General features: G+C 57.3%; 1 protein-coding gene across 4 annotated transcripts; it reads left to right on the forward strand.

The window, feature by feature from the left end:
• The first annotated feature begins 251 nt into the window (after window positions 1-251).
• Window positions 252-24,133, forward strand: LOC140629728 (rho GTPase-activating protein 27-like). 4 transcript variants are annotated; one of them, XM_072819313.1, is made up of 5 exons: window positions 305-443; window positions 1,379-1,515; window positions 2,459-3,529; window positions 22,360-22,803; window positions 23,160-24,133. In XM_072819313.1, the coding sequence occupies exons 3-5, from the start codon at window positions 2,864-2,866 to the stop codon at window positions 23,358-23,360; spliced, it is 1,311 nt and encodes a 436-aa protein (XP_072675414.1). In that variant the 5' UTR covers window positions 305-443; window positions 1,379-1,515; window positions 2,459-2,863; the 3' UTR covers window positions 23,361-24,133. The 4 variants fall into 4 exon arrangements, with proteins under 4 accessions (XP_072675417.1, XP_072675415.1, XP_072675414.1 ...); XM_072819315.1 differs by having other exon boundaries at window positions 2,846-3,529; XM_072819316.1 differs by lacking the exon at window positions 1,379-1,515 and having other exon boundaries at window positions 252-443; window positions 2,846-3,529.
• The last annotated feature ends 507 nt before the right edge of the window (window positions 24,134-24,640 follow it).

A 24,640-nucleotide genomic window follows, 5' to 3' on the forward strand; every position in this document is an offset into this window, starting at 1 on the left:
CCCTCTTCCAGAGGAGGATCTAGGCAGCAGGGGGACGGAATCAAACAGTGGGAGGGAAATCTGGCCAGAAGTAGTCGAGGAGGCTGCCCCCCCACGCCCCCCCCCCCACGCCCCCACCTCACACCACCATCCTCGCCCTCCTGCTTACACCTCCGGGAGACAGCCAGGTGTGGCCCAGGAAGGGCGGGGGGGGGGGGGGGGGGGAGCGGTGGCGTCTGCGCTCCCTGGGCCCAGAGGGGACAGGAAGCGGGACACCGGGGATTGTCTCTAGCAGCCACAGCCCAGCCTCGGCCCGGGAGGAAGTTCTGCCCGGCGCTCTCCGCTGGTGCCTCCCTCGCTGTATTGTTGAGCAGGAAAGCGGGCTGCGCGGGAGCTGGGCGGTGGAGGAGGGAGCGCGGACGCCGAAACCACGCGCCCTGCGGGGACGAGTGGAGGCGAAGCCAGTGAGCGGACACCCCGAGGGGCCGGGGCCGGGCCGGGCGGGGGGCGCTGAGCCGGGGGCCGGTGGGGGTGCGGTGCTGCAGGTGGCGGGTTCTCTCTCGCCGGCTCCCCTTCCCGGGGCGCTGGGGCCGGAGCTGCGGGACCCGCGAGCAGGGCCGCGCGGCTCGGATCCCCCCGCGAGGAGCGGAGATGAAAAGGGCTGCCCTCCGTCCGGGGACAGGACGGGCCCAGGTGCAGGCCCCCCGCGCCGACCCAGGCGTTGGCGCCGCTGTGACTCTCGTCCCCAGGCCAGTGGACCCAAAGCAGCTCCTGGGGACGGATCAGTCCTGGAGTTTCAGGGAACCTCCGCGCTCCCCCGAGTTGGGGAAGGAGCCGAGTCCGGGTCCCCTCCCCACCCAGCCCGAGACCCCCGCTCTGGTGGGCATCCCTGCCTTGGGACCCCCGCCCTGAGTCTTTCCAGGCCCGGCCAAGCTGTGCGGGGAAAGGGCCTGGGGAGGGCGGAGGTGGGCCCGAAGCGAGTAGTGCCAGCAATCGGGCTGGAGAGGGCTCGCGGTTGGCAGTTGGTGATTCAGGGTGCAAATGGCCTCACCCGTAAGGGGACGCCTGGAGACGACGATCCGGGGTGGAGCAGCCCCGGAGCAGCGCACCCAGGGGACACAGAGGCTGGAGGCCAACAAATCCCGCGGGGGGGGGGGCGTTGGTGGAGGGCGCAGGGTGGGAGTCTACCCACCTTGGGCTCTGCTTGCCAGCAGGCAGCACACCACACCTTCAGTCGCAGCCCTGCCAGCTGCCGCCCCTCCCTCCTGCCTTCTCTTGCCCTGGGCCCGCTCCCAATGTCTCCACTGGCCCAGACACTCCTTCAGGCTCCTCCTCGCCCCTCCCAGAATTGGGGGCAGCCCTCCGGAGCCTCCCTCTGCCTCTTTGCTCCCCTTGGCAGCTCCTGCTCCCCGAGGTTTCCCGACCCAGCCCTCAGAAGCCCCGCCCAACGAGATGGGGGCCTAACCTGCATCGTTTGCTGGCTGGAAGGTCTATCTAGCCCTTCACCATGGGCCCGCAGAGACCTGCCCTGCCAAGGTGAGCGAGTGCCAGGGGTCCAGGAGAAGGTGACGAGAAGGGGTATCCTCCCAGGGTTTGTTGCCTTTGCTCCAGGCAGCTTACTGACTGCGCCTCCAGGGCCCACTGTGCACCCCTTTCCCCATCGAGGAGAGCTTAAGAAAGTGGGGAAGGGGCACTAGGAGCCCCTACCCGGACCCCTGCCGGCCAGACCCTGTTCCTTGGGTTCCTCAGCCTCAGCAAGCCACAGGGGCTCCTACCTGCTGCCCCCGGGGAGACCCAGTTGGGCAGGAGATGTGGTCAGTGTAAAGATCGGGAGGGAGCAGCCACGCAAGAAGTCACTCATTCATCTTGTTGATGGTGAGACCCGGGCAGCTTTACAGTTAGGCTCTGACCAAGGCTGCCCCACCCAGAGCCAAGCTAAGCTGGCATGCAGAGGGGTGGGTTGGGGCCATCACTCCAGGACAGCTTTGGGGAGGACACCGCCTGGGTAGTGCATTCTCTAGGGGCCGCTCTGCTCTCGTGGGGCAACGTGGAGATCACAGGGCAGGTGGGCAGGCCCTCCAGCCTCTCTCGGGAGGTTGGGAGGTTGGAGGTGGGATCTGCAGTCGGGGGCGGTGCGGGCCGCTCTGGGCGGGCCAGGCTCCGGGTTCACGTTCCCCGCAGAGCCGCTGGGGAAGAAAAGAGAAACCAAGAGAACCGGTTCCCCGGCCTTGGCAGTCCTGGTGCCTCATGCCAAGGCCCTTGGTCTACGCGAAGCGGGGACACTCCCGGGGTAGAGCGGCGCCGGGGCAGCTCCTAGAGCCCCGCGCCTCAACTCTTACCCCGAGGGCCCGGGCCGGGGGCGCAGGATCCTGGAGGGAAGAGGCTCTGTGGACCCGGATTTCCTGAGGGCTGGTGGCGTCGGGGCGGGGGCGGGGGCGGGCGGGCACGGAAGGAATGAGCTCTTTTTCCCACTTCACAGACGGGGAAACTGAGGTTCAGGCAACTTTTTGGCAAGTGTGGTGTCGACTTACCGCCGCCAGTCAACCCCATCTCTCTGAGTCAAGGCTTCCTTGGCTGCAAAGTTGGACCAGTATTACCCACAACCTCCCCACCGGGGGATTGAATGCAGGCTCAAATCTTATCAGCAATGCCACAGAATCAGCGTTGGCATAATTACATCAGCGACTGTGGGCATGGGAACCTTCGAGATTATTTTATCCGAGTGCCCCGTTTTGGAGATACCAAGGCCCTAAGGCCCAGGAGGAACGCGGCTTCGGGACTCAACCAAGTCTCTTGTCCCCCTAGCGCGGCGCGCCTCCCGGCTGGGTGGCCCTGACCTCCGCGCCCCTCCTCCTCGTGCCCACAGGGAGACTCCGCGGCCGCGATGGCGATGGCGGCGGACGTCGAGGGGGACGTGTACGTGCTGGTGGAGCATCCCTTCGAGTACACCGGCAAGGACGGGCGGCGCGTCGCCATCCAGCCCAACGAGCGCTACCGGCTGCTGCGCCGGAGCACGGAGCACTGGGGGCACGTCCGGCGCGAGCCCGGCGGCCGCCCCTTCTACCTGCCGGCGCAGTACGTGCGCGAGCTGCCGGCGCTCGGGGACCCCGCCGCCTCCTCGCCGCCGCCCGCGCTCCGCCCGGGCCCCGCAGCCCCCGAACCGCTCGCCTACGACTACCGCTTCGTGAGCGCGCCGGCGCCCGCGGGCCCCGACGGCACGGCCGCCAAGCCCCGGGGCCGCGTGAGCTCCCTGTGCGGCCCCGCGCGGCGCGGCGCCTCGACCCAGCACGGCAGCCCCGGGCCCGGCCTGCCCACCTGCCTGTACACGCGGCCCGCGGCGCCCGTGCGGCCCTCGCAGTCCCTGGACGACCTGGCGCGCGCCGCCGTCGCGCCCCCTGCCGGCCTCCTGGGAAGCGCGGGCAGCTTCAAGGCCTGCAGCGTGGCGGGCTCCTGGGTGTGCCCGCGCCCCCTGGCGCGCAGCGACTCGGGGAACGTCTACGAGGCCATCCTGGACGAGCGCGGCCCGGCGCGGGACGAGCGCCCGCAGCAGGTATGGGGCGCCCGGGAGCGAGGAGGCGGGCGGGGGGCTGCGCCCGCGCTCCAGGAGCCCCGCTCCGCTTAGCGTCCGCCGGCTCTGCACGGGCTGCCTCACGCGGAGCCCCACGTTCCTCAACCACGAAACGAGAGGGGTGCAGGCTCCCAGTCACATCTGCAATTCCGAAATGCCAAAGCTCCCCGAAGCGCGAGTGTTTTCCGTAACTCAGTTGGTGGCAAAGTTGGACTTGAGCCCGGGTGAAGCCGTTGGTGGTCTTTATTTATTTATTACACTTCGTTTTCCTGCAGAAATGCAGATGACCTGGAGTACGGTGTGCCGCCCACCCCGTGCTGGCAGGTGCGCGCCACCTCACCTGCCTGACAGCCGCACCATTCCGAGAGGCGTCGGGATCCTGGGCCTGCAGGATCTCTCCGCCTCCCCTGTCTCATAGACGCTTGGGGATCAGATGAGATAATGGATGTGAAAGTCAGGGATCTGCTTCCCGTTTTGGCTTCTTCCAACATTTCAGTCATTTCAGTTCCCCTCTAAACACACACACGCACGCACGCACACGCACGCACACCAATTTTTTGTTTCAGGAAGAGGTCTGGTTACAGCGAGGGTTTTTTGTTGTTGTTGTTGTTTGTTTTGTTTTGTTTTCTTTCGTTTCGTTTCGAATCCGGTTGTGTTGATTTGGGCAACCGAAAATAGAGCACGGTTTTAAAACGCTCTTACATCCCCAGAATCCTTTCCATGGCCCTGACATCTTGAGCTTTAGGAACTTGCGGCAGGGGAAGGGGGGTGTGGAGACGTGGAGGGAGGATGCACAAACATCTTTTTGACATCTGCCACCAGCTGGGTAATTATGGGAGATTCACTTCCTCTCTCAGGGTCTCAGTTTGTCCCTTGGCCCAAAGACGGGTGGAAAGGGTGAATGGATGACCCCCCAACCTTGTGTCTCTGGTTTCTTTCTTTGTCCTTGATGTACTTGATGTCAGCGTGGTTGCCTGGCACATGCCAGGACTGAGTGTGGGATGCCCCGCGGAAGGAGGCACCGTCCCGCTCGGGGACTTCCTGGGTCTTCCCACCACCAGGTCTGGTTACAGTGCAAAGAGCTCAGGATTTGAAGCTAGAGAGACTCGAATTTGACCCTGCTGGGTGACCTGCCAGCTGCTGAGGAATCCCTTATTTGCCCCAGCCCCAGTGTCCTCCTGTGTAAAGGATTAGCGTTGTGAGCCTTCGACGAGGTGAGGCGTGGAAGCGCTTGGCACGTAGCAGGCGCCGCACGGAGGCAGACCCGGGTCGCATTTAGCATCCCCTTCGGCGCCGCCTTCGCTTTGATTTCTGCAAGGAGCAGCCCGCCCCCCTGTGGCCATGGCGGGGAACAGCATTCTGCGGGTGAGGACGCGGACCCAGATTCCGCCCGGAAGGAACGGGGGCGGGGGCCAGGGGGATCTTGCGCCCGGCGTCCCTGGGGGCCAGGTGGCCAGCTTCTCCGGGGCAGATGGCTGGATGCCAGCGCTCCTTACCCCGGCGCCCCTCCGTTCCCAGGCAGGCCGTCGGAGGCGCATTCCGGGGCCTTTCCATATTCTCTTTCTCCTTCTTCAGCAGCAGTTACCGGGGAGTGAGGGGGTGGGGACACACGTGATGGCGGGGTGGTGCTCGCGCCGGGAGGAACCCGGGCGTCCGCGGAGAGACCTGGGTATTGGTCGAGACGCTCAGCCTGCTCCCCCTTCTGGCCCTAATTCCCCGTGCGATCTCAACAAGAGGCTTGGTATCTCTGTTCCTGTTTCCCCTGTGACCCTGCTTTATTCCAGTGTCGCGTGTGGGTCTCCCTGACCCCCTGTCCCCTACAAACTCCAGGGGTGGGGAGTTGGTTCTCTCCTGGGAAGGATCCCCAGTCTGCTCTTAGTTATTGAAGGCAGCCTTCTTTTTTTTTTAAGATTGATTATTTATTTATTTATTTATTTATTTATTTATTTATTTATTTATTCACGAGAGACAGAGAGAGAGGCAGAGACCCAGGCAGAGGGAGAAGCAGGCTCCAGGCAGGGAGCCCGATGCAGGACTGGATCCAGGAACTCCAGGATCATGACCTGGGCAGAAGGCAGGTGCTCAACCGCTGAGCCACCCAGGGGACCCGAAGGCAGAATTTAGAGAAGGGAATTTCCTGAAAGGTGAGCCTCCCTGTTTCCTTCTTAGAGGAGGCAGGAGAGGCAGCACCTACCCTTCCCCTTCATTCACTCCTTGACTAAGCATGAACTGGCCTCCCACCTGCCTGCCAAGCATCTGATGAGGCACAGCGCCAGCCCTGGAGAGCTACCATCTGAGTCAGGAGCCTGGCAAGAGGGCAGATGCCTCAGACCAGCGTGGCACAGGCCATCTGGGATAGAAGGACACCCAGCGTGCCGTGGTGCCGAGGCATGGGTGCAGGTGTGAGATGTGGCACCCTTGAGGCCTTGCAGCTCCACTCCCATCCTGTACTGCTGGGGCTCTTGTGGGGAATGGGCAGTGCCTGGCCAGGCAGGACCTCGTGGACTCTCACCAGCAATGTGGACTTAATCCTGCAGCTGCTGGAAGATTCTCAGCAGAGAAGAGAGGGGGTTCAGAAAAGACCCCCGTGGCTGGGACTTTGAGAATAGCAGAGGACAGACCTCCATGGTCTCCCAGGCACACAGTGATGACAGGAGATTTGGGAAGTCGATTCCCTGGAATCTAGTGGCCGACGGGCTGAGGAAGGTGGGAGAGAAGTCGGAATGAGTCGCAGTCTCCCAGTCGCACACCCCGCAGACAGTGGTCTGTTTATTCGGTGGCGCCAGGTCCAGACAGCAGCTGGAGAGGGGGCCTGCTGCCCAGCAGAAGGCCTGCAGCGTGTGGCCTGCAGCATGTGGACCGGGGGCGGGCAGAGTGCGTGGACGTGGGGCCGGGAACACCTGAGACAGTCAGGCCCCACCACATTCGGGTAACAGACAAAGGGAGGGAAGAGAAGCCCCAGAGGAAGGAATAGGCAACAAGGAGGAAGAACAGGAGAGTGCCTGTCCAGACACCGAGAAACGTCCAGAAGAAAGGAGAAGTGAGATAAAGGCCATTAAACATGTATCAGAAACGGTGACTGCGAGGTCAGCAGCCACCTTATCAGGAGCTGGTCAAGGGGTTACTGAGGGCTCAAGGCAGGGGCCAGAGGGATGAGGTAAGGACACCGGCTGAGCGTAGACAACTCAGGAGCTTGGCAGGGAAGGGAGAGATGCTTTGTGGCCAGAGGCAGGTGGAGGTCAAGGGGGGAGGCTCCCCAAATCTAAGCGAACGGTCAGGAGCCAGAAGAGTGGGAGGCTGAGGATGGTGAAGAGGTGGTTGGGGAGACGACGGGACGCAGGGAGAGAGGCCAACAGGGTGGGGGTGGGGTGCCCCGGGCAGAGAGGGAGGGACCCATTTCCTCTGAGGCGAGGGGCAATGATCTGAGGGTGGAGGAGACATAGGATCAGGGTTGGGTCATTGGGGATAGTCGACCAGTGGACAAGGGGAGAGGGTGGCATGGGGAGAGGAATCAGCAGAGGCAGGGACCCACCCCAGAGGAGAGAAGCCTCTGCACTGTGTGGCATTTTATAGCCTCGTCATTCACCTTCCACTCAACTGACATGTAATGAGCACCTGCTGTGTGCTGGTCAAAGTGCTGGACCCTGGGGACGCAAAGCATGTTACACCTGACACGATCCTGTCCCAAAGGGGCTCGTGGTCCCATGGGCTTTCACTCAAAGGTTCATCCCCGCAGCAGCTCGGAAGGCAGTCTCAGCTGGGTGGCCACAGCCTTGGCCAGCCTGTTCCCCTCAGCAGGGACAGGACAATCGGAAGGCAAACAAGTATTCACTTTCCAAGCACCCTGCGTGTCCCCAGCGGTGGGCACCGGCCACAGGGAAGGAGGCAGGAATTCCCAGCCCTCGTCCACCAGCCAGCACCCAGCTACCCAGGGCGCAGTGGGAGAAGCTGTCCCAGGAGAGGGCAGAGGCACACCTTCTGGAGCACTCTGCCCCCACCCCCTCTAAGGGAGGAGGAGGGGCCTCTGAGACTCCTCCCCCGTGGTTGCGGTGGAGTGGGGGAGGGGGACCTGCTGACTTGGGGATCTCAGGGTGTGGTCACCATCCCCACCCCAGGGCCTCTGAGGTGGAAAGGCCCAGGCCGGCCCTCTGGACGGGAGCCCGCCCCTGCTGCCCAGACATTGGCCACAGGAAGGAAAGAGGTGCAGCCAGAGGCCTCGGCAGCTTCCTATGCAGCCAGCCCAGCCCTACTCACCTGAGTAGGCAGCCGGACTAGAAGGAGCCTCCGGGGCCCTGGTTCCCTGTCCTGTGCTGAGAACTGTGAGTGACCCCTCAACTCCCAATGGGGCCCGGGGAAGGCGGGGTCGTGCCCTGGCAGCTCTCCCACCCTCTCTCCTCCTTCCCTGACCTCCACCTGGTCTTTTCCTGCACTCATGCTGAAACTCCCCTGCCAGGTGCCTGGCGGGCAGGCACCTCACCCTCCTCTCTGGATCCCAGGCCTGGCACCCACCCCTTGGGACAGACTCCAAGAGCCGCCCCAGGCAGCGGTGATTAAGGCAAAGGAACTGGCCTTAGGGATCCCTCCACCTGGATCCCCCTTTGGGACCAGCCAGGGGGCCCTCTAGGAGGAGCAGGGGAGCTGAGGCCAAGGAGGGGGGGCAGTGAGCGCCCTTGTCTGTATGCCCTCCTCCCAGCAACTGTCTTACCTCCCCCCCACCCACCCTTGGAGAACAGCAGCCCTGGGCTGGCCTGGCTGGTTTCTTCACACCTGGCTTGACCTTTCCCTCCCCATGACTCACCTGCAGCCCCAGGCTGACCCTAGAGCCCCACTGCCCAGCCTAAGGCCTGACCCATGAAAGAGCAGCTTCTTGGGTAGCCCCCTCCCAACCCAGCCCACATTCCTGGCCACCAGTTGTCCTCCCCACCCACAGCTCCCAGGGCAGAAAGGAGCAACCTCCCAGGCCCCTGGCAGCCCCCATGGCTCTGTGGAGTCCCCTGGGTGATCTCCCCTGAACCTGAGCCTTATGATTCACCTCTCAGTCCCCAGCCCCCCTGAGACGGGTCCACCTGCCTCCCCACTTCCTTCCTGAGCGCCAGGGGCCGGCTTCTCACTCAATCTGTTGTCTCTGCCTTTCCTGGAGCTGTCTGTGTCCAGTAGTGGGGAGGGCCAGGCCCAGCTGATGCAAACATGGTCAGGGTTCCAGACTAGAAGGTCAGGGGACAGTTGAGGTTGATTGGCGTTGAGGGAAATGGTGCTGCCAGGGACTGGGTCTGAGGGACATAGGGGTCCTTGCTCAAGTGCAGGAGGCTCTCTTGCCAAATTGAGGAAGGATTGTGGTGTTGAGGGGACTTCCAGAGCAGCTGCTTAGGCACAGCAGAGCCTGCAGGACCCTTCTGCCTAGCCCAGGCTCTGGGCTCCTATGGGTCCTCCGAGTGGAGGTCCACCGTGAGGCATTGGGTGAGCAGGGCAGGGGGCCCTCTCAGGGCTTCCATGTCTGTCCTGGGGGCTGAGCCAACTTGGCCTAGGAGAGGAAGCCAGAGGAACCAAGAAAGGTGCCAGAGGGGGGCCTTCCTGCCTCTGCTGCACGCAACTGGAGTGCTCCTGGAATCTTCTCAACTTGTAAATTACTATCCCCCCCCCCCCATAAAAATAGCTTAAGGAGGGGCTCTGGGGAGGCTCCCTAGGTTAAGCATCTGCCTTTGGCTCAGATCAGGATCCTAGTGTCCTGGGATCAAGCCCCGCATAGAGAACTCTACCTCTGCCCCTATCCCCACTCGTGCTCTATCTCTCTGTCTCAAATAAATAAATAAAATCTTTTTTTTTTTTTTTAAATAGCTTAACGCCATTGCAAATATTTGGCGAATATGGGCAATCTCACTCTAATGACTATTAGAGGGAATCCCTGGGTGGCTCAGCGCTTTAGCGCCTGCCTTCCGCCTAGGGCGTGATCCTGGAGTCCTGGGATCAAGTCCCAGGTCAGGCTCCCTGCATGGAGCCTGCTTCTCCCTCTGCCTGTGTCTCTGCCTCTCTCTCTCTCTCTCTCTCTCTTGGTCTATCATGAATAAATAAATAAAATCTTTTTTAAAATAATAATGACTATTAGCATTTTGGCTTCTTTTCATCCATTCTGCTTTACTCTGTGTGGGAGAGTTTTTACAGACCCCGGGGCATCCCGGTACACTGACAATGGCACTGCGATTTTTCACCTACTGTGTCATGGATTCAGTACATGGCAGGTGCCACTGAGAAACAAGGCATGGTCCCTGCCATCAGGTAGTTTTCTGTCCCAGAAGAGAGATGGGCTAGCAGACCCACAGGTAGGATCTGGTGTGGCAGGGGTGCCTGCAGGATGCCGTGGGAGTGCGCTGGAGGAGCTGTCCCCGGAGTCCCCAGAATCCCGCCAGTCGCTAGAGAGAAACTTAGGATTGCCTCCTGGCCAAGGAAGGGGGACAGCGGCTGAATCCGAGAGGTTCCTACCATTCAGCCTCCTCCCTGAAACCCTCTGGACCTACCTGGTGCTTTGTTAGGGGCAGACTTTTTTTCTCATCAACGGTAGTTTGGTCTTTTCACGTTTTCCACTCCTTCTTGTTCACTTTGGCCATTTTGCCTTTTTCCTAGGAAAGTATTCATTTTTCCTAGATTTGCAAAATCTCCATTTTTAAATTTCTCTATGGATTCCTTCGTGACCGAAGAAATAAATGGTTTTTCTAAGTTTTTCATAGTGGAAAAATCGTATATTTTCCATCTAAGGGACATAAGGTCTGGTATATATCAAGCCAAGCTGATCGATTACGTTATTGAAACCTGTGTTTCCTTTGTAGACTTCCTTTTGTTTTTGTCTTTTACTCCAGTTCCAATAGAGGTTTATTACATCTCTCGCTCAGATTTTCTTTGTAAAGATCTTGTACTTTTAGCAGGTTTTGCTTTTTTTTTTTTTTAAGGTTTTATTTTTTGTTCATGAGAGACTCAGAGAGAGGCAGAGACACAGGCAGAGGGAGAAGCAGGCTCCCTGCGGGGAGGACTCAATCCCTCAATCCCAGGACCCCGGGATCACATCACGGGATCACACCCTGAGCCAAGGCAGATGCTCAACCACTGAGCCACCCAGGCATCTCAGGTTTTGCTTTTTATATTTAACTACAAGTTTGTTGGCAGTGCACACAGATTTTGACTGTCCTGGCATCACAGAGTGTGCCTTTGTATCATCCCCTGGTGTCCCTCTTTACCCGGTGGGTGGTTTCAACCTGAATCACCATCTTGCTGTTACAAGCAGGGCCACTCTTTCTATTTTATTGGGTTTTATTTTTTGCACTTGCTGGTATCTCTCAGTATCCTTCTATATTCAACATTATCATGTTTTTACGTCTATTTCATATATATATCTCCTACCACTGAATTTGGAAACCCAAACTGACTGTCTTTTTGTTGGGATAATGCACTCTTTTCAGAATCTTTAACGGGTTTCCTTTTCCCCCTTCTATCAGGTTGCTCCTGATTGTCCTGTTCCTCTGCTGTCCTGCTACCCCTTGCATTTCATTCGTGGCTTCTGCTTTTCCCTGCGGCTCCTGATCAAACATCCCCTCTAGGATGTGCAGAAGGGAGGGATGCTTTTTCTCAACACTCCTCCTCCTGGAACTCATAAAACCCCGTCAGTCTCTGGATAGCCGTGGGTCTTTTTTCAGCTTAGAGAAATCTCTTTGTTGCATGAGTATTGGGGTCTTTGCCTTTTTCTTTCATTTGCATGTTAGCTCTCTTGACTGGCGTCTCCAGCTTTGTAGCTTTGCCCCCTCTATGTCTTGCCTCTGCGTACATCAGTTCTGAGATATTTCTCCTGCTTTCTCTTCCAGGCCACAAATTTGAGTCTGGAAAGGGACTGTCCTCACCTTCAATGAGTAGTACATGATATATTTTAAATTCTAAAGTAGTAGTCTTTTTTTTTTTTTCTTTAGTGTCTTACTTGAATCTCCTGAAGATTTCCCTTTTGTTGTTGTTCCAGTAGTCACTGTGTTTTCCAGCCCTTCTATCTTGCTAATAGCAAGATTTTTTTAAAAATTAGATAATGTACTTTCACGGTTTTTAAAAATCAAAGCAATAGGATGCCTGGGTGGCTCAGTGGTTGAGCGCCTGCCTTTGGCTCAGGTAGTGATCCTGGGATCCTGGGATACAGTCCCACATCAGGCTCCTCGAAGGAAGCCTGCTTCTCCCTCTGCCTGTGTCTCTTCCTCTCTGTGTGTGTCTCTCATGAATACATAAATGACATCTTTTTTTAAGATTTTATTTATGTATTCATGAGAGACACACAGAAAGAGAGGCAGAGACACAGGCAGAGGGAGAAGCAGACTCCATGCAGGGAGCTCGAAGTGAGACTCGATCTTGGGTCTCCAGGATCACACCCTGGGCTGAAGGCGGCGCTAAATCGCTGAGCCACCCGGGCTGCCCTGAAATCTTTAAAACATAAAATAAAAATAAAAGCAATATTAAAAAGTATATAGTAAAAATTCCCCCCCACACACCTGCTTCTGTGCCCTGTTCTCTCCATCAACTCATAAGTCACCACTTTCATTAATTCTTTCTCGATTCTGCCAGAGTTTCTTTATGCAAACACAAACCTGTATGAAAACACATTTGATTACTTGCTTTTCTGTCTCTCTTCCGTAAAGGTGACATGCAGTACACACAACACCGCATCTTGCTTCTTCTTTGCCTTTTTGATTTAACAATATATCTTGGAGTCTGTGCAGAGAGAGTATCAGTCTCCTTCCTTAGAGCTACATGGTTTTCACTGTACGGATGTATCAGAAATTCTTCAACCGGTCCGCTGGTGATGGGCCCTTGAATCGTTTCCCATCTCTTGCTATTATGCACAGTCCTGTAATAGATAATCTTTCACCCCACGTGCAGATAAATCAAGGATAAATCCCAGAAGTAGGATTGCTGGGTGGAAGGATAAACGATGGATATTTGTTAATTTTTGCCAAATTGCTGTCCCTTTCCTGGGGGCTTATACCAATTTACATTCCCACCAACACAAATGTGAGTGTCTGATCCCCCACAGCCTTGCCAACCAGGTGCCAACAAGATGTCGTTTCCTGCTGATCCAATAGTAAAATATATGATCTTAGGATAGCTTGAATTTGCATTTCTCTTTTCAGTGAGAGTGAGCATCTTCTCATAGATTTAAGGACTGTTTGTTTTCCTTTTTCTGTTAACAACCTGTTCAGAGCCAGTGCTCATTTTTCCATTGACTTATTGGTCTTTTACTTATTGGTTATTAGGAGGTTTTGCCATACGAAGGAAAACAGCCCTCTATCTCTTACAGGAGTTGTCATGTAAGTTTCTCTTCTGACTTTGCTAATGTTATTTTCTGGCCACGCAAATGACTTAAGATGCACTTACGTGGTCAAATGTATGGCTTTTAGAGTTTGAGTCTCTGCTTTTTTGTTTGTTTGGTTTGGTTTGAAGATTTTATTTATTTATTCATGAGAAACACACAGAGAGAGCCAAAGACAGGCAGAGGGAGAAGCAGGCTCCCTGCAGGGAGAGCCCAATACAGGACTCAGTCCCAGGACCCCGGGATCACTGCCTGAGCCAAAGGCAGATGCGCAACCACTGAGCCACCCAGGTGCCCTTCTGCCTTTTTTATTTTTAATATACAATTTTGCTTATGTTTTTCTCTTTAAGTATTTTTATGGTTTCGCTTTTTATGTCTGAATCTTTGATCTATTTGGGGGTATATCCGAGTGGACAGAGTAGGATGTCAACCCACCTTTAATTATTTTTCTGGATGGCCATCCACCTATCCTGCCACCTTTTACTGACAAACTCCTCTTCCTACCCGGATTGGTGATTGGTCTTTAGCACGTCCTGACCCTGCTGTATTAGGGTCTTGCAGCCCGGGTAGATTTGGTTGTTCTCTTTGCTCCACCTCTCTCCAGCCACTGTCCTGTCAGAGGAGTGGGGTTTATGTGTCTTTTCTCACTGGGGCTGGGATGAGCTGTTGAAGTGTCCCCACTAGGCGCGGCCCTAGAGCAGAGGAATGGTGGTCTCTGCCAGCGGGCCAGCCGGGCTGGGCAGCCTCTTCTAAGACACCATCAAGAATTCTCCCTGCCTGCTGCCTCCTCGGCATCCCCAGCCTGTTGGGCAGAGAGTGCTGAGCCCACCTGTTTGACTCCCTGTCAGCTCCTCGGGGTCACCCTGCTTTCCCCCTAGGGTCCTATGGTGGCCTGGTCTGCCCCGGGGTCTCCTGGGTTCCAGCTTCTATCTCAGGCCCTCTACTCCTGCCAGCCAGCCCTGCCCAGGAGCTGGCACAGCCCCTTCCTTGAGGGTAGCGTCCAGGAGAAGAGAAGAAGCAGGACATGTTTAAGCTGCCATGTTTCCAGAATTCCTAGAGCCAGAGCTGCGTCATAAAGGAGAGAAATTACTACCAGGGGTAGGGGAGAGCTGGAAGGGCCTGTCTTTCTGGATAAGAAACAGTGAACACCTTGGAGTAGTAACACTGAGAATCCAGAAGAGTAAACAAGTTTAAGGGAGGTTTTCTCCCCTTTTTATTATGAAAAATTTTTTAAAGATTTTATAATTTATTCATGAGAGACACACAGAGAGAGGCAGAGGGAGAAGCAAGCTCCCTATAGGGAGCCTGATGCGGGACTCGATCCCAGGACCCCAGGATCATGACCTGAGCCAAAGGCAGGTACTCAACCACTGAACCACCCAGGTGTCCCTATTATGAAGATTTTCAAACATGCAAAGAAGTGAAAAGAATATTATAATTAATATAATTATACCTATTACTTAGATTTAACAATTCTTGTCAAGTTAGTTCTCTCTCTTTTTTCTTTTTGCTGAGAAATAATAAATTCCAGAATTTATCCTATCTCATCCCTTAAAAACTCAGCCTGTATGTCTTTTTTTAACAAGATTTTTATTTATTTATTTATTATTTATTTATTTATTTGAGAGATGTTGAGTGAGTGAGAGAGAGAACATGAGCAAGGGGAAAGAGACAGAAGGAGAAGTAGGCTCCCTGCTGAGCAGGGAGCCCTATGCGCCCCAGGGATTCCAGGATCATGACCTGGGCCAAAGGCAGACGCTTAACCAACTGAGCTTCTGAGGTGCCCCAGCCTGTTATGTCTTAAAAATGTTTTTTTCCATAACCTCAATACTATACCCATTATTATATCTAACAAAATTAATATTAGTTCCTTCATATCAGCTAAGATCCAGGCCATAGTCAAATGTCCCTCATTGTCCTAAAACAAATCTCTCACAGTCAGTTTGTTTGAACCAGAATCAGCTCAAGGATCATGCATCTCATTTGTCTCTTAAATCTCTCTTGCTGTTTCCCTCCCTCTTCTCCTGCCTGGACAGGGACCAGAGTGGTTGCCCCATAGGACATCTATTCTAGATTTGAATTTCTGCTTCCTTGTGGTGGGGTTCCCATGTTCCCCTAGCCCCTGTGTTACCTGGAGACTGATATGTCCGAAAGGCTTAGGCTGGTCCCCAGCCTCGGGGACTCTAGATCTCTGCTTGAACAACCAAGATGGGGCACCTGGGTGGTTCAGTGGTTGAGCGGCTGCCTTTTGCTTGGGTCATGATCCCAGGGTCCTGGGATCAAGTCCCACATTGGGCTCCCTGCAGGGAGCCTGCTTCTCCCTCTGTCTGTGTCTCTGCCTCTCTCTCTGTCTCTCGTGAATAAATAAAATCTTAAAAAAAAAAAGAAGAAAACAAAAACAAGATGATGCCAAGATGGGAAGGAGGAGGGGAGGAAGGTGAACTTGGTTTCTGGGATATGCAGCTTGTAGGGTGTACCAAGGACCCCCAGGACTCCACTCAGGTTTTTGCTCCTGGAGATGGTCTTGCAGGTAGTTAAGCTAACAGATCCGGCTGGGCTTCCCCGGGACAGGAGAGTGAGAAGCAAATGGGAGACCCAGTATCAAGGAGTTAAGTGGAGGAAGAGGAGCATGGCTCACAGCCCAGGAGGCACCAGAGGGTGAGGAGGGAGAGGCCTGTAAGGACTAAGTCCTGAGGAGAGTCAGACCCTCCAAGGACCGCTGCTGTCATCAAAGGAGTTGTAGGACCCCCGGGCAGTGGGCTGGACGTCAGAAGCAGGACGGCAGACACACACACACACACACCTTCAACAGGTGGGCTCCGGAAAGGAGGCAGGATGAGCTGGGTCCAGGAGCACACATTTTCTTTTTAAGATGGAGAGACCTGGAATTTGTTGCCACGCCAAAGGGCCTGCAGCCATCAAGTGGGAGGGTTAGTGAGAGGTTTGTGGAGAGGCAGCTTCTGAGCAAGAGGCAGTGGGATCCTCAGGGGCCCATATTCGGGAGGCCCTCTTGGACGGGGGAACCTGGTCCCTCCAGTGGGGAAGTGAGGAGGTGCGGTGGGTACAGGTGCAGACACATTTGGAGGGACAGGCCCCTGTCACATCTCTCTCCCTCGGTTGGCTCACGATGACAGCCTTTGCCAGCCAGCAGTTTCCTTGACAGACGGTTTCTGATTCCTCCTGGGCGTCAGCCAGCCTTGTCCAGAGCACAGAGCATGTGAGTGGCAAAGGGGCTCCACCCCCCACCCCACCTACCCTGAGGAGCAGGCCGAGCACACAGTCCCATGAGGTCACCAAGAGGCTGAGGGCAGAGTCCAGAGCCGAGGGCACTCAATCGAAACCCAGAACCAAAAAAACGGAAGTGTCACCCCGCTTTCTTTCCCACGTCCCTGAGTGTAGAGTGTAGGGTGTAGGATCCCGGGGGCGGCTTGACGCCTCCACAGAGGCCAGCCCTGGGAGCGGGGAGAGCATGACAGCACCATTCTATGCATAAAGAAACAGAGGCGCAGAGATTCAAGGGGCTGCCCGGGGAGAAGCTAGGGCACCAGCGACACAAGAAGCCATTTCTCTGAATCCTGCGTCATTCTCCCCGCCCCCCTTTAATCAAATGATGATGCCTCTGCTCTAAGCCCCACAGAGGAACCTGACCTCGGGCTACTGTGTTCGTCTTCGCAGGCTACAGGCCGAGCAGTAAGGTTACACTGAGCCTCACCTGGGCTTTAGTACAAAACGAGGGGTCTGAGCCCCGGCCCAAACCTGTTACACCAGACTCTGGGGACAGCTCCAGGCGTGGTTCCCTCCGTTCTGAGGGGACCCCCAGTTCCCCCACTGCACATCAGTGGACTTGTGGCTCAGGGCTGGGGGTGGGTACAGTGAGGCCCGGACTCCGTCCTGGAGATGGCGTGCTCAGGGAAGGGAAGGACGCCAGCTCTGGGCACCCTGCAAGGCTCCCTGAGGCAAAGATCACAACCCACCCTCCACTCTCCCTCCGCTCAGCTCTGGAGGCACTGAAGTCAGCAAAGGAGGTCCCGACCCCGCGGCAGCCCCCCTGAGCCAGTGTCTGGGCTCCAGTCACTGGTTTGCAGGCATTTCTTTTGCCTCTGGCTTCAGAGAGCTGATAGGATTTTTCTGGTTGCCACAAGCCTCCTGTGAGGGTTTTGGGGAGAAGGGGTGAGGACAGAGCAGCCGGCTTGTTCTGTCCCCTCCTCCACCGTGTGCCTCTAGAGGGCCAGGCCAGGCGTGAAGATGCGGTTGAGGGAGGAGGACACCACTGGGGAGCTGCTGTGGTCACGCCTCCTCTTGCTGAGGGGAAGCCTAGACTGGAAGCCTGAGGAACCAAGCTCCTTGACCAAGAAGAGCAGGCCAGAGCTGTGTGGGTTTGGCTCAGCCCCTGGGGTGGGGGGCCAGAGCCCCCTGGGAAGACCCCAGGCCTGGGGGGCCCAGCTTCTTACAGAGGAGGAACAGCACGTGGGCTGCCTTTTCGGTGGTCCCAGTCTCCTGTCCTGTCACTCTTGGTTCCTGCCACAGGAAGACCCTGCTCCCTAGTTCTCCAGCGGGGCAGTGCTGAGGGCTCAGGTCCCCACACCCATGTCCTCTCTCTCCTTCCCCAGCTCCTGCCTGCTGCCAGCTCAGAGTTTCCGGCCTTTCCCATCTTCTGGGCCTGGCTCCATCTCTCCTGGTGACCTATTTTGCGTGTGGCCCATGTCCCCCAGGGCGGGGGCAGTGGGATGTGTCATGTGTGTGACAAGTGGGAGGACCCCAGGCCTCTCTGCCCTCAGTGTTCCAGGCTTCTGAGTCCCACCTGGGATGGGAGGGGAGCAATACAGGAGCTTGGAGGGCAGAGTAGGGCATGAATCCCTGGCTTGTTCTGGATGCGGTCTGCCCAAAGGGCCCACACTCCAAATCTACACCACGCCTGGCTCTCCTTGGGTGTCCCTGTCCTGGGCCCACAGTGGGTGCAGGGAAGGAGTGGTCTGGGGGGGCATGGGCAGGGGAGGAAGTAAGACCAGGGCTGGGGACAGGAGGGTTACTGGAATGGAAGAGCAGGAGACAATGGGTCTGGGATCCCGGTGGAAGGTGGGGTCAGAGCCTGAAACAGGAGAGAGACCAGGCCCAGGGGAAGCTCTTGGTTGTGGGGTTGTGGAGAGGCTAGTCCCTGTCCCCTTCTCCGGGTCCTTAGAGAGTGGGGACGCAGGCATACTTGTGCACGTATTAGACACCCAGGCGAGGGTGCATGCGTGCATCTTGGAGAGCGAACCGGGAGGGGACAGGCTCAGGCAGTCAGGCGAGTGGACTGTGGTGTGGTCAGAATCCCTCCTGTCCTCTGTGAGGCTGCAGAACTCCAGACACTGACTCCGTCTGATGCCACAGCTGCCCAGACCCCTTCCTCTTTGACACGTTGCCCCCCCGCCCCGGCACCCCACACACTAGCTTCCTCTTCCCCATCGCCCTGGGCACTGGGGGAGTTGAGGGCCACTCCGTGTCCTGTCTACGCCAGCCTGGGGCCCCAGCACCCAACTGCCCCCTCTGCCCTCTCCCAGCTGTCTGGCCTCCCCTCCCCCAACCTCGGTTTGGCACCATCCTGCTCCCTGGCTGTATCTGCCCTGGGATTCAGACCTTGCCGGTGACCAGAGTATGGAGTAGGAAGGCCGGCGCTTCCCTGGACACATAGAAACACCCCCGACCTAAGACCCCCCCCACTTCACCCCCCCCACCCCCCCCCCACAGCAGGCAGCCTCTGTCTCAGGCAGCACTTCCACAGCCCTGACAGGAAATGGGCTGGAGGCTCAGCCTCCCGCCACCTCAAAGCCACTTCTTGTTTCCTTGTTGCCTTGTGCCAGCCCTGGGGTTGTGCCCCTTGGCTCCACCCCTAAAGCCTGCCCAGGGCTTCGTCCCAGCAGCTCTGAGGGGACAGGATGGTGGACATGATTGCCAGGCTGACCAGGAGGCGGAGTCAGGCCCTGCGGGGACAGGTAGGGGGCCGTGGCATTTGGGGGCAAGCTCAGCCTCTGGTGGGGACGGCCGAGGGCCTCGGGATCAAGGTGCCACTAGTGGGCCTCTGTTCTCTGGCCCTCTCAGGAGTGGCTGAGCGGAGCTTCGGAGCAGGACATCTCTCAGACTTCGGGGACTCCTCCCTGCTTTCCTCTTCCCTTTGCCAAGGCCTTCGCCTGCCTGGGAGGGGCTGCAGGGGGACCCTGAGAGATGGTGATCAGCGCAGGGGCAGAGGCAGGCCTGCCACCTGCTTGTGGGCAAGGGGAGGGCTGCGGGGCTGGGCAGCTGGGCGTGGTGAGAGCCAGAGCCCCTCTTGCCGCTGAGGTAGGAGACCACTTCCCCTTTCCTACTGTTGTCCCCCGTGTCTCTGTTGTGATTGGGATCTGGGCCCCGAGAGCTGTTGGTGCCTAGTCAGGGCCCCACTGATGGGCTGTCACTGGGTGTTGCCTGGACCTCCAGGAGTCGTGGGCAGGGTGGCAGACCCTGCTCTAACCTGCACGAGCTTCCCCTTGAAGGCCAGAGGGCACAGGGGGACTGGCCCTGCCTGGCTTCCAGTCTGATCCTGGCTTTATCCTAGCACTGGAGGGGCTCTACAGGGAGAAAGTTCTAGAGTTTGAAGGGGCCTCAGGGCCGCTGCGTGTGGTCCAGCTCCCACCACAGGGCTGTAGCATCACTGACAGGGGGTTGGACTTTGCCTGCTCCCGTCCAGTGAAAGCCCCTTCCTACCTCCTGAAGCAGCCTGTGTCTCTGGGGCAGCCCCTCCCAGGGGCCCTGCCCTGCCCCCATTTGGCCTCTGGTCTGCAGCCTGGAGCCCCACAGTGCGATTCTGCATCTTCTCTTCCTCTGACAGCCCCCTCATGCTGAGAGCCTAAACATCCAGCTCCTAGGTCTCACCTCTGTACCCACTAGGGCTACTTCGTGTGAGATCCCCATCACCCTGGCCAGCCTGGGACTCCCCATGGACTCACAGCCAAGACTAGCAGCCTGCAGGTGGAAATCCCCGCTCCATAGAGCCTGGCTCCTTCCTCAGCTCATCTATGCCCCACATGACCTCCCAGCCCCTGTCCCAAGGAGGGGAAGGCGCCTGCCTCAGCAGGTCCAGCTGGGGCAGGTGGGAGATGTGTCTGGTCACCCACCTTCCTCTGTCCACTGCCTCCATCCTGGTCTCCCAAAGAGACTCCTGTGCTGAACCCCCACTCCCAGGAAGTCCTTGTCCAAAGCTAACTTGAGTCTCCTGTGGTGTCAGGTGTGTTTGTTTGTTGTTTGCTGCTGAAATGTGGCTTGGAATTGGCTTTTGTACTCAAGCAATAAGTACTTTTGGTGGATTGGATGTGTGCTTCAGGGCATTGGGCCAGCAGCTAGAGGGCAACTGGGGTCAAGTACATCATCCTGGGTCCCCTGCTCAAAAACAAAACCCCGCCTTTGGGGTCAGAGGAGGTAGGCAGATGAGTGGACAACCCAAGGCGGAATGCTGCCGGCCCGAACAGAGGGATGAACAGCATGTCCGTGCGCCAGACGTCTCTCCTGAGGGAGAAGGCCTCTCCCGGAGGCTTGGAGCAGAGCACCAGCAGAGGAGCAGGATCTGGGTAGGCAGGTATGAGAGCAGAGAGTTCCAGGCTGAAGGACCCACTGGAGCAAAGGTGCAGAGATAGGAGGTGGCTTTGTGTTTGCGGGAGGGTCCATGGGCCGGTGTGGCTGGAATATGGGATGGCTGCGGTGGACAGAGAGAAAGGAGAAGTGGGGTGGGGGGTTCTGTCTCAGCCACACAAGCGCTTGCAGGGTGAGGGAGAGGAGTGAGGATCTGGTGTATCCAGCTCCTCCTGTTCCCTCCATGCCTGGGACCTGCCCCTGATGATCTAAAACTCTACCACTGCTTTTCTGACACTTTGTCTCCTGCTAGCAGTAACTACCACGGACAACGTGCTGTGCTGTGCATTTCACTTCTCACCCTGCTCATCTCCCTCCCTGCTCCCTGACCATTTACACAGGCTGCCCAGTAGGGATGTGGGTCCCTTTGTTCACTGCTGCGTTCCCCAGTGCCTAGAACAGTGCGTGCACCGGACAGGTGAATCTTTGTGGGACAAACGAGTGTGTTTTTAGGCGCCTTCCTAAGGCCCAGGGAGATGCCACCTTGACATGACCGGCTTCCCCTCTTGGGAAGTTTACAGCTTAGTGAAGGCATCACAGGCAGTTCTGTGATTAAAAAAGGCGGGGCGGGGGGGAGGGTGATTGTACAAAATTTTGAGAAAAGTTTAAAGAATAAATAAATAAATAAATACCCCATCCCTATAACTATACTGCCCAGAGGAGATAACTATCTCTGTTAGCATTTTGGAGGGTTTCTAAAAACACAGATTTGAAACTATATACTTGCTCCCCATGTCGAAGTCTGCATTTCCCCCGTAGCATTAGATCGTCCTAGAAACAGTCTTAATCTTCTGGTGCTCTTCTGCTGCCTGGGGTTTAAGAGTGTCCTTATCTATCCCTCTGGCCAGCTGAGGGTGCTAGGCGATGGTGGGCACACCAGAGGAATCTCAAGAAAGGTCTTGAACCTGACACCTGAGCTGAGTCCTGAAGAAGGAATTGGAGTGGGCCAGGTGAAAAAAAGGGTGGGGATGGGCCTAGGCACTCTGAAGGATCCAGGCCCATAAAAGATATACAGCAGGGAGGGTGGAGCCTCCAGCAGCCCCAGGCTACTAGAGCATAAAGTTCAAGGCAGGGGGCCAGGAATGGCAGGAAATAAAGTAGACAGAGAGGCGACAGGCCCCTCCGGTGCCCTGTTAAAGGCGTAGACTTTGCCCCGCAGGCCGCAAGGAGCAGTGGGGTGTTGAGCATGACCAGAGGTATGTTGTGTGTGGCCGGACCCTCCAGCCCACCTCGCTTTCCTTTGGAGGGCACGAGGGGCTCCTCTTTCCTAGCTCCTCCTTCCTTCCTCCCATCTGGCTTGCCTCTCTCCCTTCTCTGCAGTTGATCCTGAGGTCTGCAAAAACCACATTCAGGAAGTTTCAGTCCCAGATCAGAGGTGGTACGGATTCCAGTCCCAGAGATTTCAGGGACAGGAAGGAAGGAGGGGTGGGGGCTGTAGAGTGCAGCAGGGCCCTGCCCCTCTGTGACCTGAATGGGGAGGAAAAGGAATGGGGCCCAGGCCATTTCTCTATTCCTGCCCAACCTCTGATTGGCCCCCTGGAGTGCACAGTGAGTGCGCAGCTGGGAGAACTCAAGATATCGATATTTTATTATTGTTAATAAATAATGTAAGTGCCCTACGCATCTGGGACATTTCATATTTGACAATGCCCCTTCACGAATATTTCCTCATTCTCTCTTCACTACAATTTCCGGAGCGGGCAGGGCAGACATTGTGCAGCGGCGGGACTGAAGCAGGGGGTACTCCAACTTGCCCAAGGTCGCCCAGGTGGGAAGTGGCTGGGTCGGGACTGGGTGACCCCGGAGCTGCCCTGACGGTCACGCCTCCTTCCTGCTCCCACAGGTGGACGACCCCCCGGAGCCCGTGTACGAGAACGTCGAGAGGCAGCCCCTGCCCACGTCACCCGGCACCGCCTCGGTCCCCCGCCCCCCCGCATGGGAGACGCACAGGGACGCGGGCAGCGGGCGCCGCTACTACTACAACCCAGACACGGGCGTGACCACCTGGGAGTCGCCCTTCGAGGCCTCTGAGGGCGCCGCCAGCCCAGCCACCTCTCCGGCCTCGGTGGGCAGCCGCGAGAGCCTCGAGACAGACTGGGGCCAGTATTGGGATGAGGAGAGCCGCAGGGTGTTCTTCTACAACCCGCTGACGGGCGAGGCCGTCTGGGAGGACGAGCCGGAGGACGAGCTGGAGGACGAGCCCGAGGACGAGCCCGAGGACGAGCCCGAGGACGCGCTGGAGGACATGCAGCCAGGCCTGAGCCCACTGGACCCCGGGGAGCGCAGGGTGAGGGGGCGGGGCCTGGCCCGGGTGGGCGGAGTGACTGAGGCTTCAGGCCCCGCCTCCTGCCCCGCCCCGGGAATGAGGGTGAGGGGCGGGGCCTGGCCGGGGGGGGCGGGGTGACTGAGGCCTCGGACCCCGCCTCCTGCCCCCGCCCCCCGGGAATGAGGTTCAGGCGCGGGGCGGGGGGAGGGGGGGAAGGGGTGCGGGGGGGTGCGGGGTGACTCAGGCCTCAGGCCCCGCCTCCTGCACCCCGCAGTCCCCTGGACTGCTATAGAGGGGCGTGGCCTGGTATGAAAGGGCGGGGCCCAGGGTCCCTACTGGCTCGGAGAGCGTCTGACTCTGTCTCCTGCTCCTTGCAGCCCCCTACCCCTGAAACGGACTACCCCGAGTCGCTGACCAGTTACCCCGAGGAGGACTACTCCCCCGTGGGCTCTTTGAGTGAGCCTCTGCCCTCCCTGACCCACTTGTGTTCTGTGCACCGGCTGTTCATATTAACTGTGTCCCTCACACTGGCTACGAGACATGCACCATTTCCACACGCAGTCACATTTGACAAGTGAAGAGGGTGTGGCAGCGGCAAAGTGACTTGTTCGGGGTCCTGTGGGCCACCTGACTGCCTCACAGGCTCCTCTCACAGCACAGCACAGCCTCGGGAGGGCCACCTCAGCTCTTTCAGCTACCCCCCCCCCCCCGCACCCCTCCACACCCCATCATGTGCTCACAGGCAGAGCAAAAGAAACTAAGGCAAATGGGTTCTGTCGGGGCCTGGGGAGATGCTGGAGGCAGACAGGAAACCTGCCCAGCTCTTCTGCTCTGCCGGGTGGGCAAGTAGCAGGAGCCCCCAGCTCTCAGCATCTCTGCTGTCAGGCTACCTGCCCGGTGCCCACCTTACCCTCGGGAGCTGGGAGAGGCCTACAGGGCTGGAAGAAGGAAGGAGCAGCTATGCCTTTTCTCTCCTCAGGCACAAACCCCTTCAGTTTCTGGGTTTTGGCCCACCTGCCCCACAAACTGTTGGTCTGTTCAACAAACAATAATAGCTAATATTTATTGACATTTGCACCCTGCCAAGCATTTCACTTGGATCATCTCATTTGTTTCTCACAGCCAATATTTATTATCTGCTCTTCTGTGCCAGGCTCAGTGCTCTGGGGTAGGGGTACTGCGAGTGCAGCCTCACTGGTAGAGCCTACGGTTGGTGGTAGGCCCAAGCCCACCGCAAATGCCAGCAGGGCCGGGACAAGAGTACAAATGGAAGCCTCACACCATGCATTGCAATACTGTAAAGTTACAAATCAAGTTATAACTGTTAAATAAAATATGTTCTATTCTCCTACTCTGACAAATATACTTTCATAATGACCTAGAAGACTAAACTTCTTTGATTCTTCTGAATCCTATATGTGGGTAGGTTGGCATAAGATCTGGCTCTGCTGTCAGCCTGCCCCCTGTGGCTGGCCACCCTCAGAGCTATCCTGGCCCAAGGGAGGTCCACATGCACATATGTGGACAGTCCCGTCCACTAGCACAAACTGCCACACCCCCTGCCACTTGCTGCCCCGTGGCCACCCCACATGATCCATCCTTAAGGGAAGGGGCCTGGGGCCATTGGAGCAGGGAATTCTGGGGTCTTGCATGTTACGGGTATGGTCCAAAGGGAAGGGCCCAGGCTCCAAGGAGCCTGTGGGGAGAGGCAGACAGAGAAGGTCAAGAGTAGAGCCTTCTAAAGCGGGGACTCACAGCAGGGCAAGGAGCCCTCACACCCTCCAAACGCTACGAAAAAGCACAGGGTGCTCTGAAGGTATGCCACTCGGAGGTCACTGTTCCTCAGGAACCTGAGATG

The sequence above is a fragment of the Canis lupus genome, unplaced genomic scaffold (assembly GCF_048164855.1).
Source record: "Canis lupus baileyi unplaced genomic scaffold, mCanLup2.hap1 Scaffold_102, whole genome shotgun sequence".
Taxonomy (NCBI): domain Eukaryota; kingdom Metazoa; phylum Chordata; class Mammalia; order Carnivora; family Canidae; genus Canis; species Canis lupus.

Bases quoted from the DNA above. Each gene is read 5' to 3' on its own strand.
- LOC140629728 (XM_072819316.1), top strand. From the start codon at position 2,864: ATGGCGATGGCGGCGGACGTCGAGGGGGACGTGTACGTGCTGGTGGAG. The intron at 3,530-22,359 runs GTATGGGGCGCC...CTGCTCCCACAG, and splicing joins GGGACGAGCGCCCGCAGCAG to GTGGACGACCCCCCGGAGCC. The intron at 22,804-23,159 runs GTGAGGGGGCGG...TGCTCCTTGCAG, and splicing joins TGGACCCCGGGGAGCGCAGG to CCCCCTACCCCTGAAACGGA.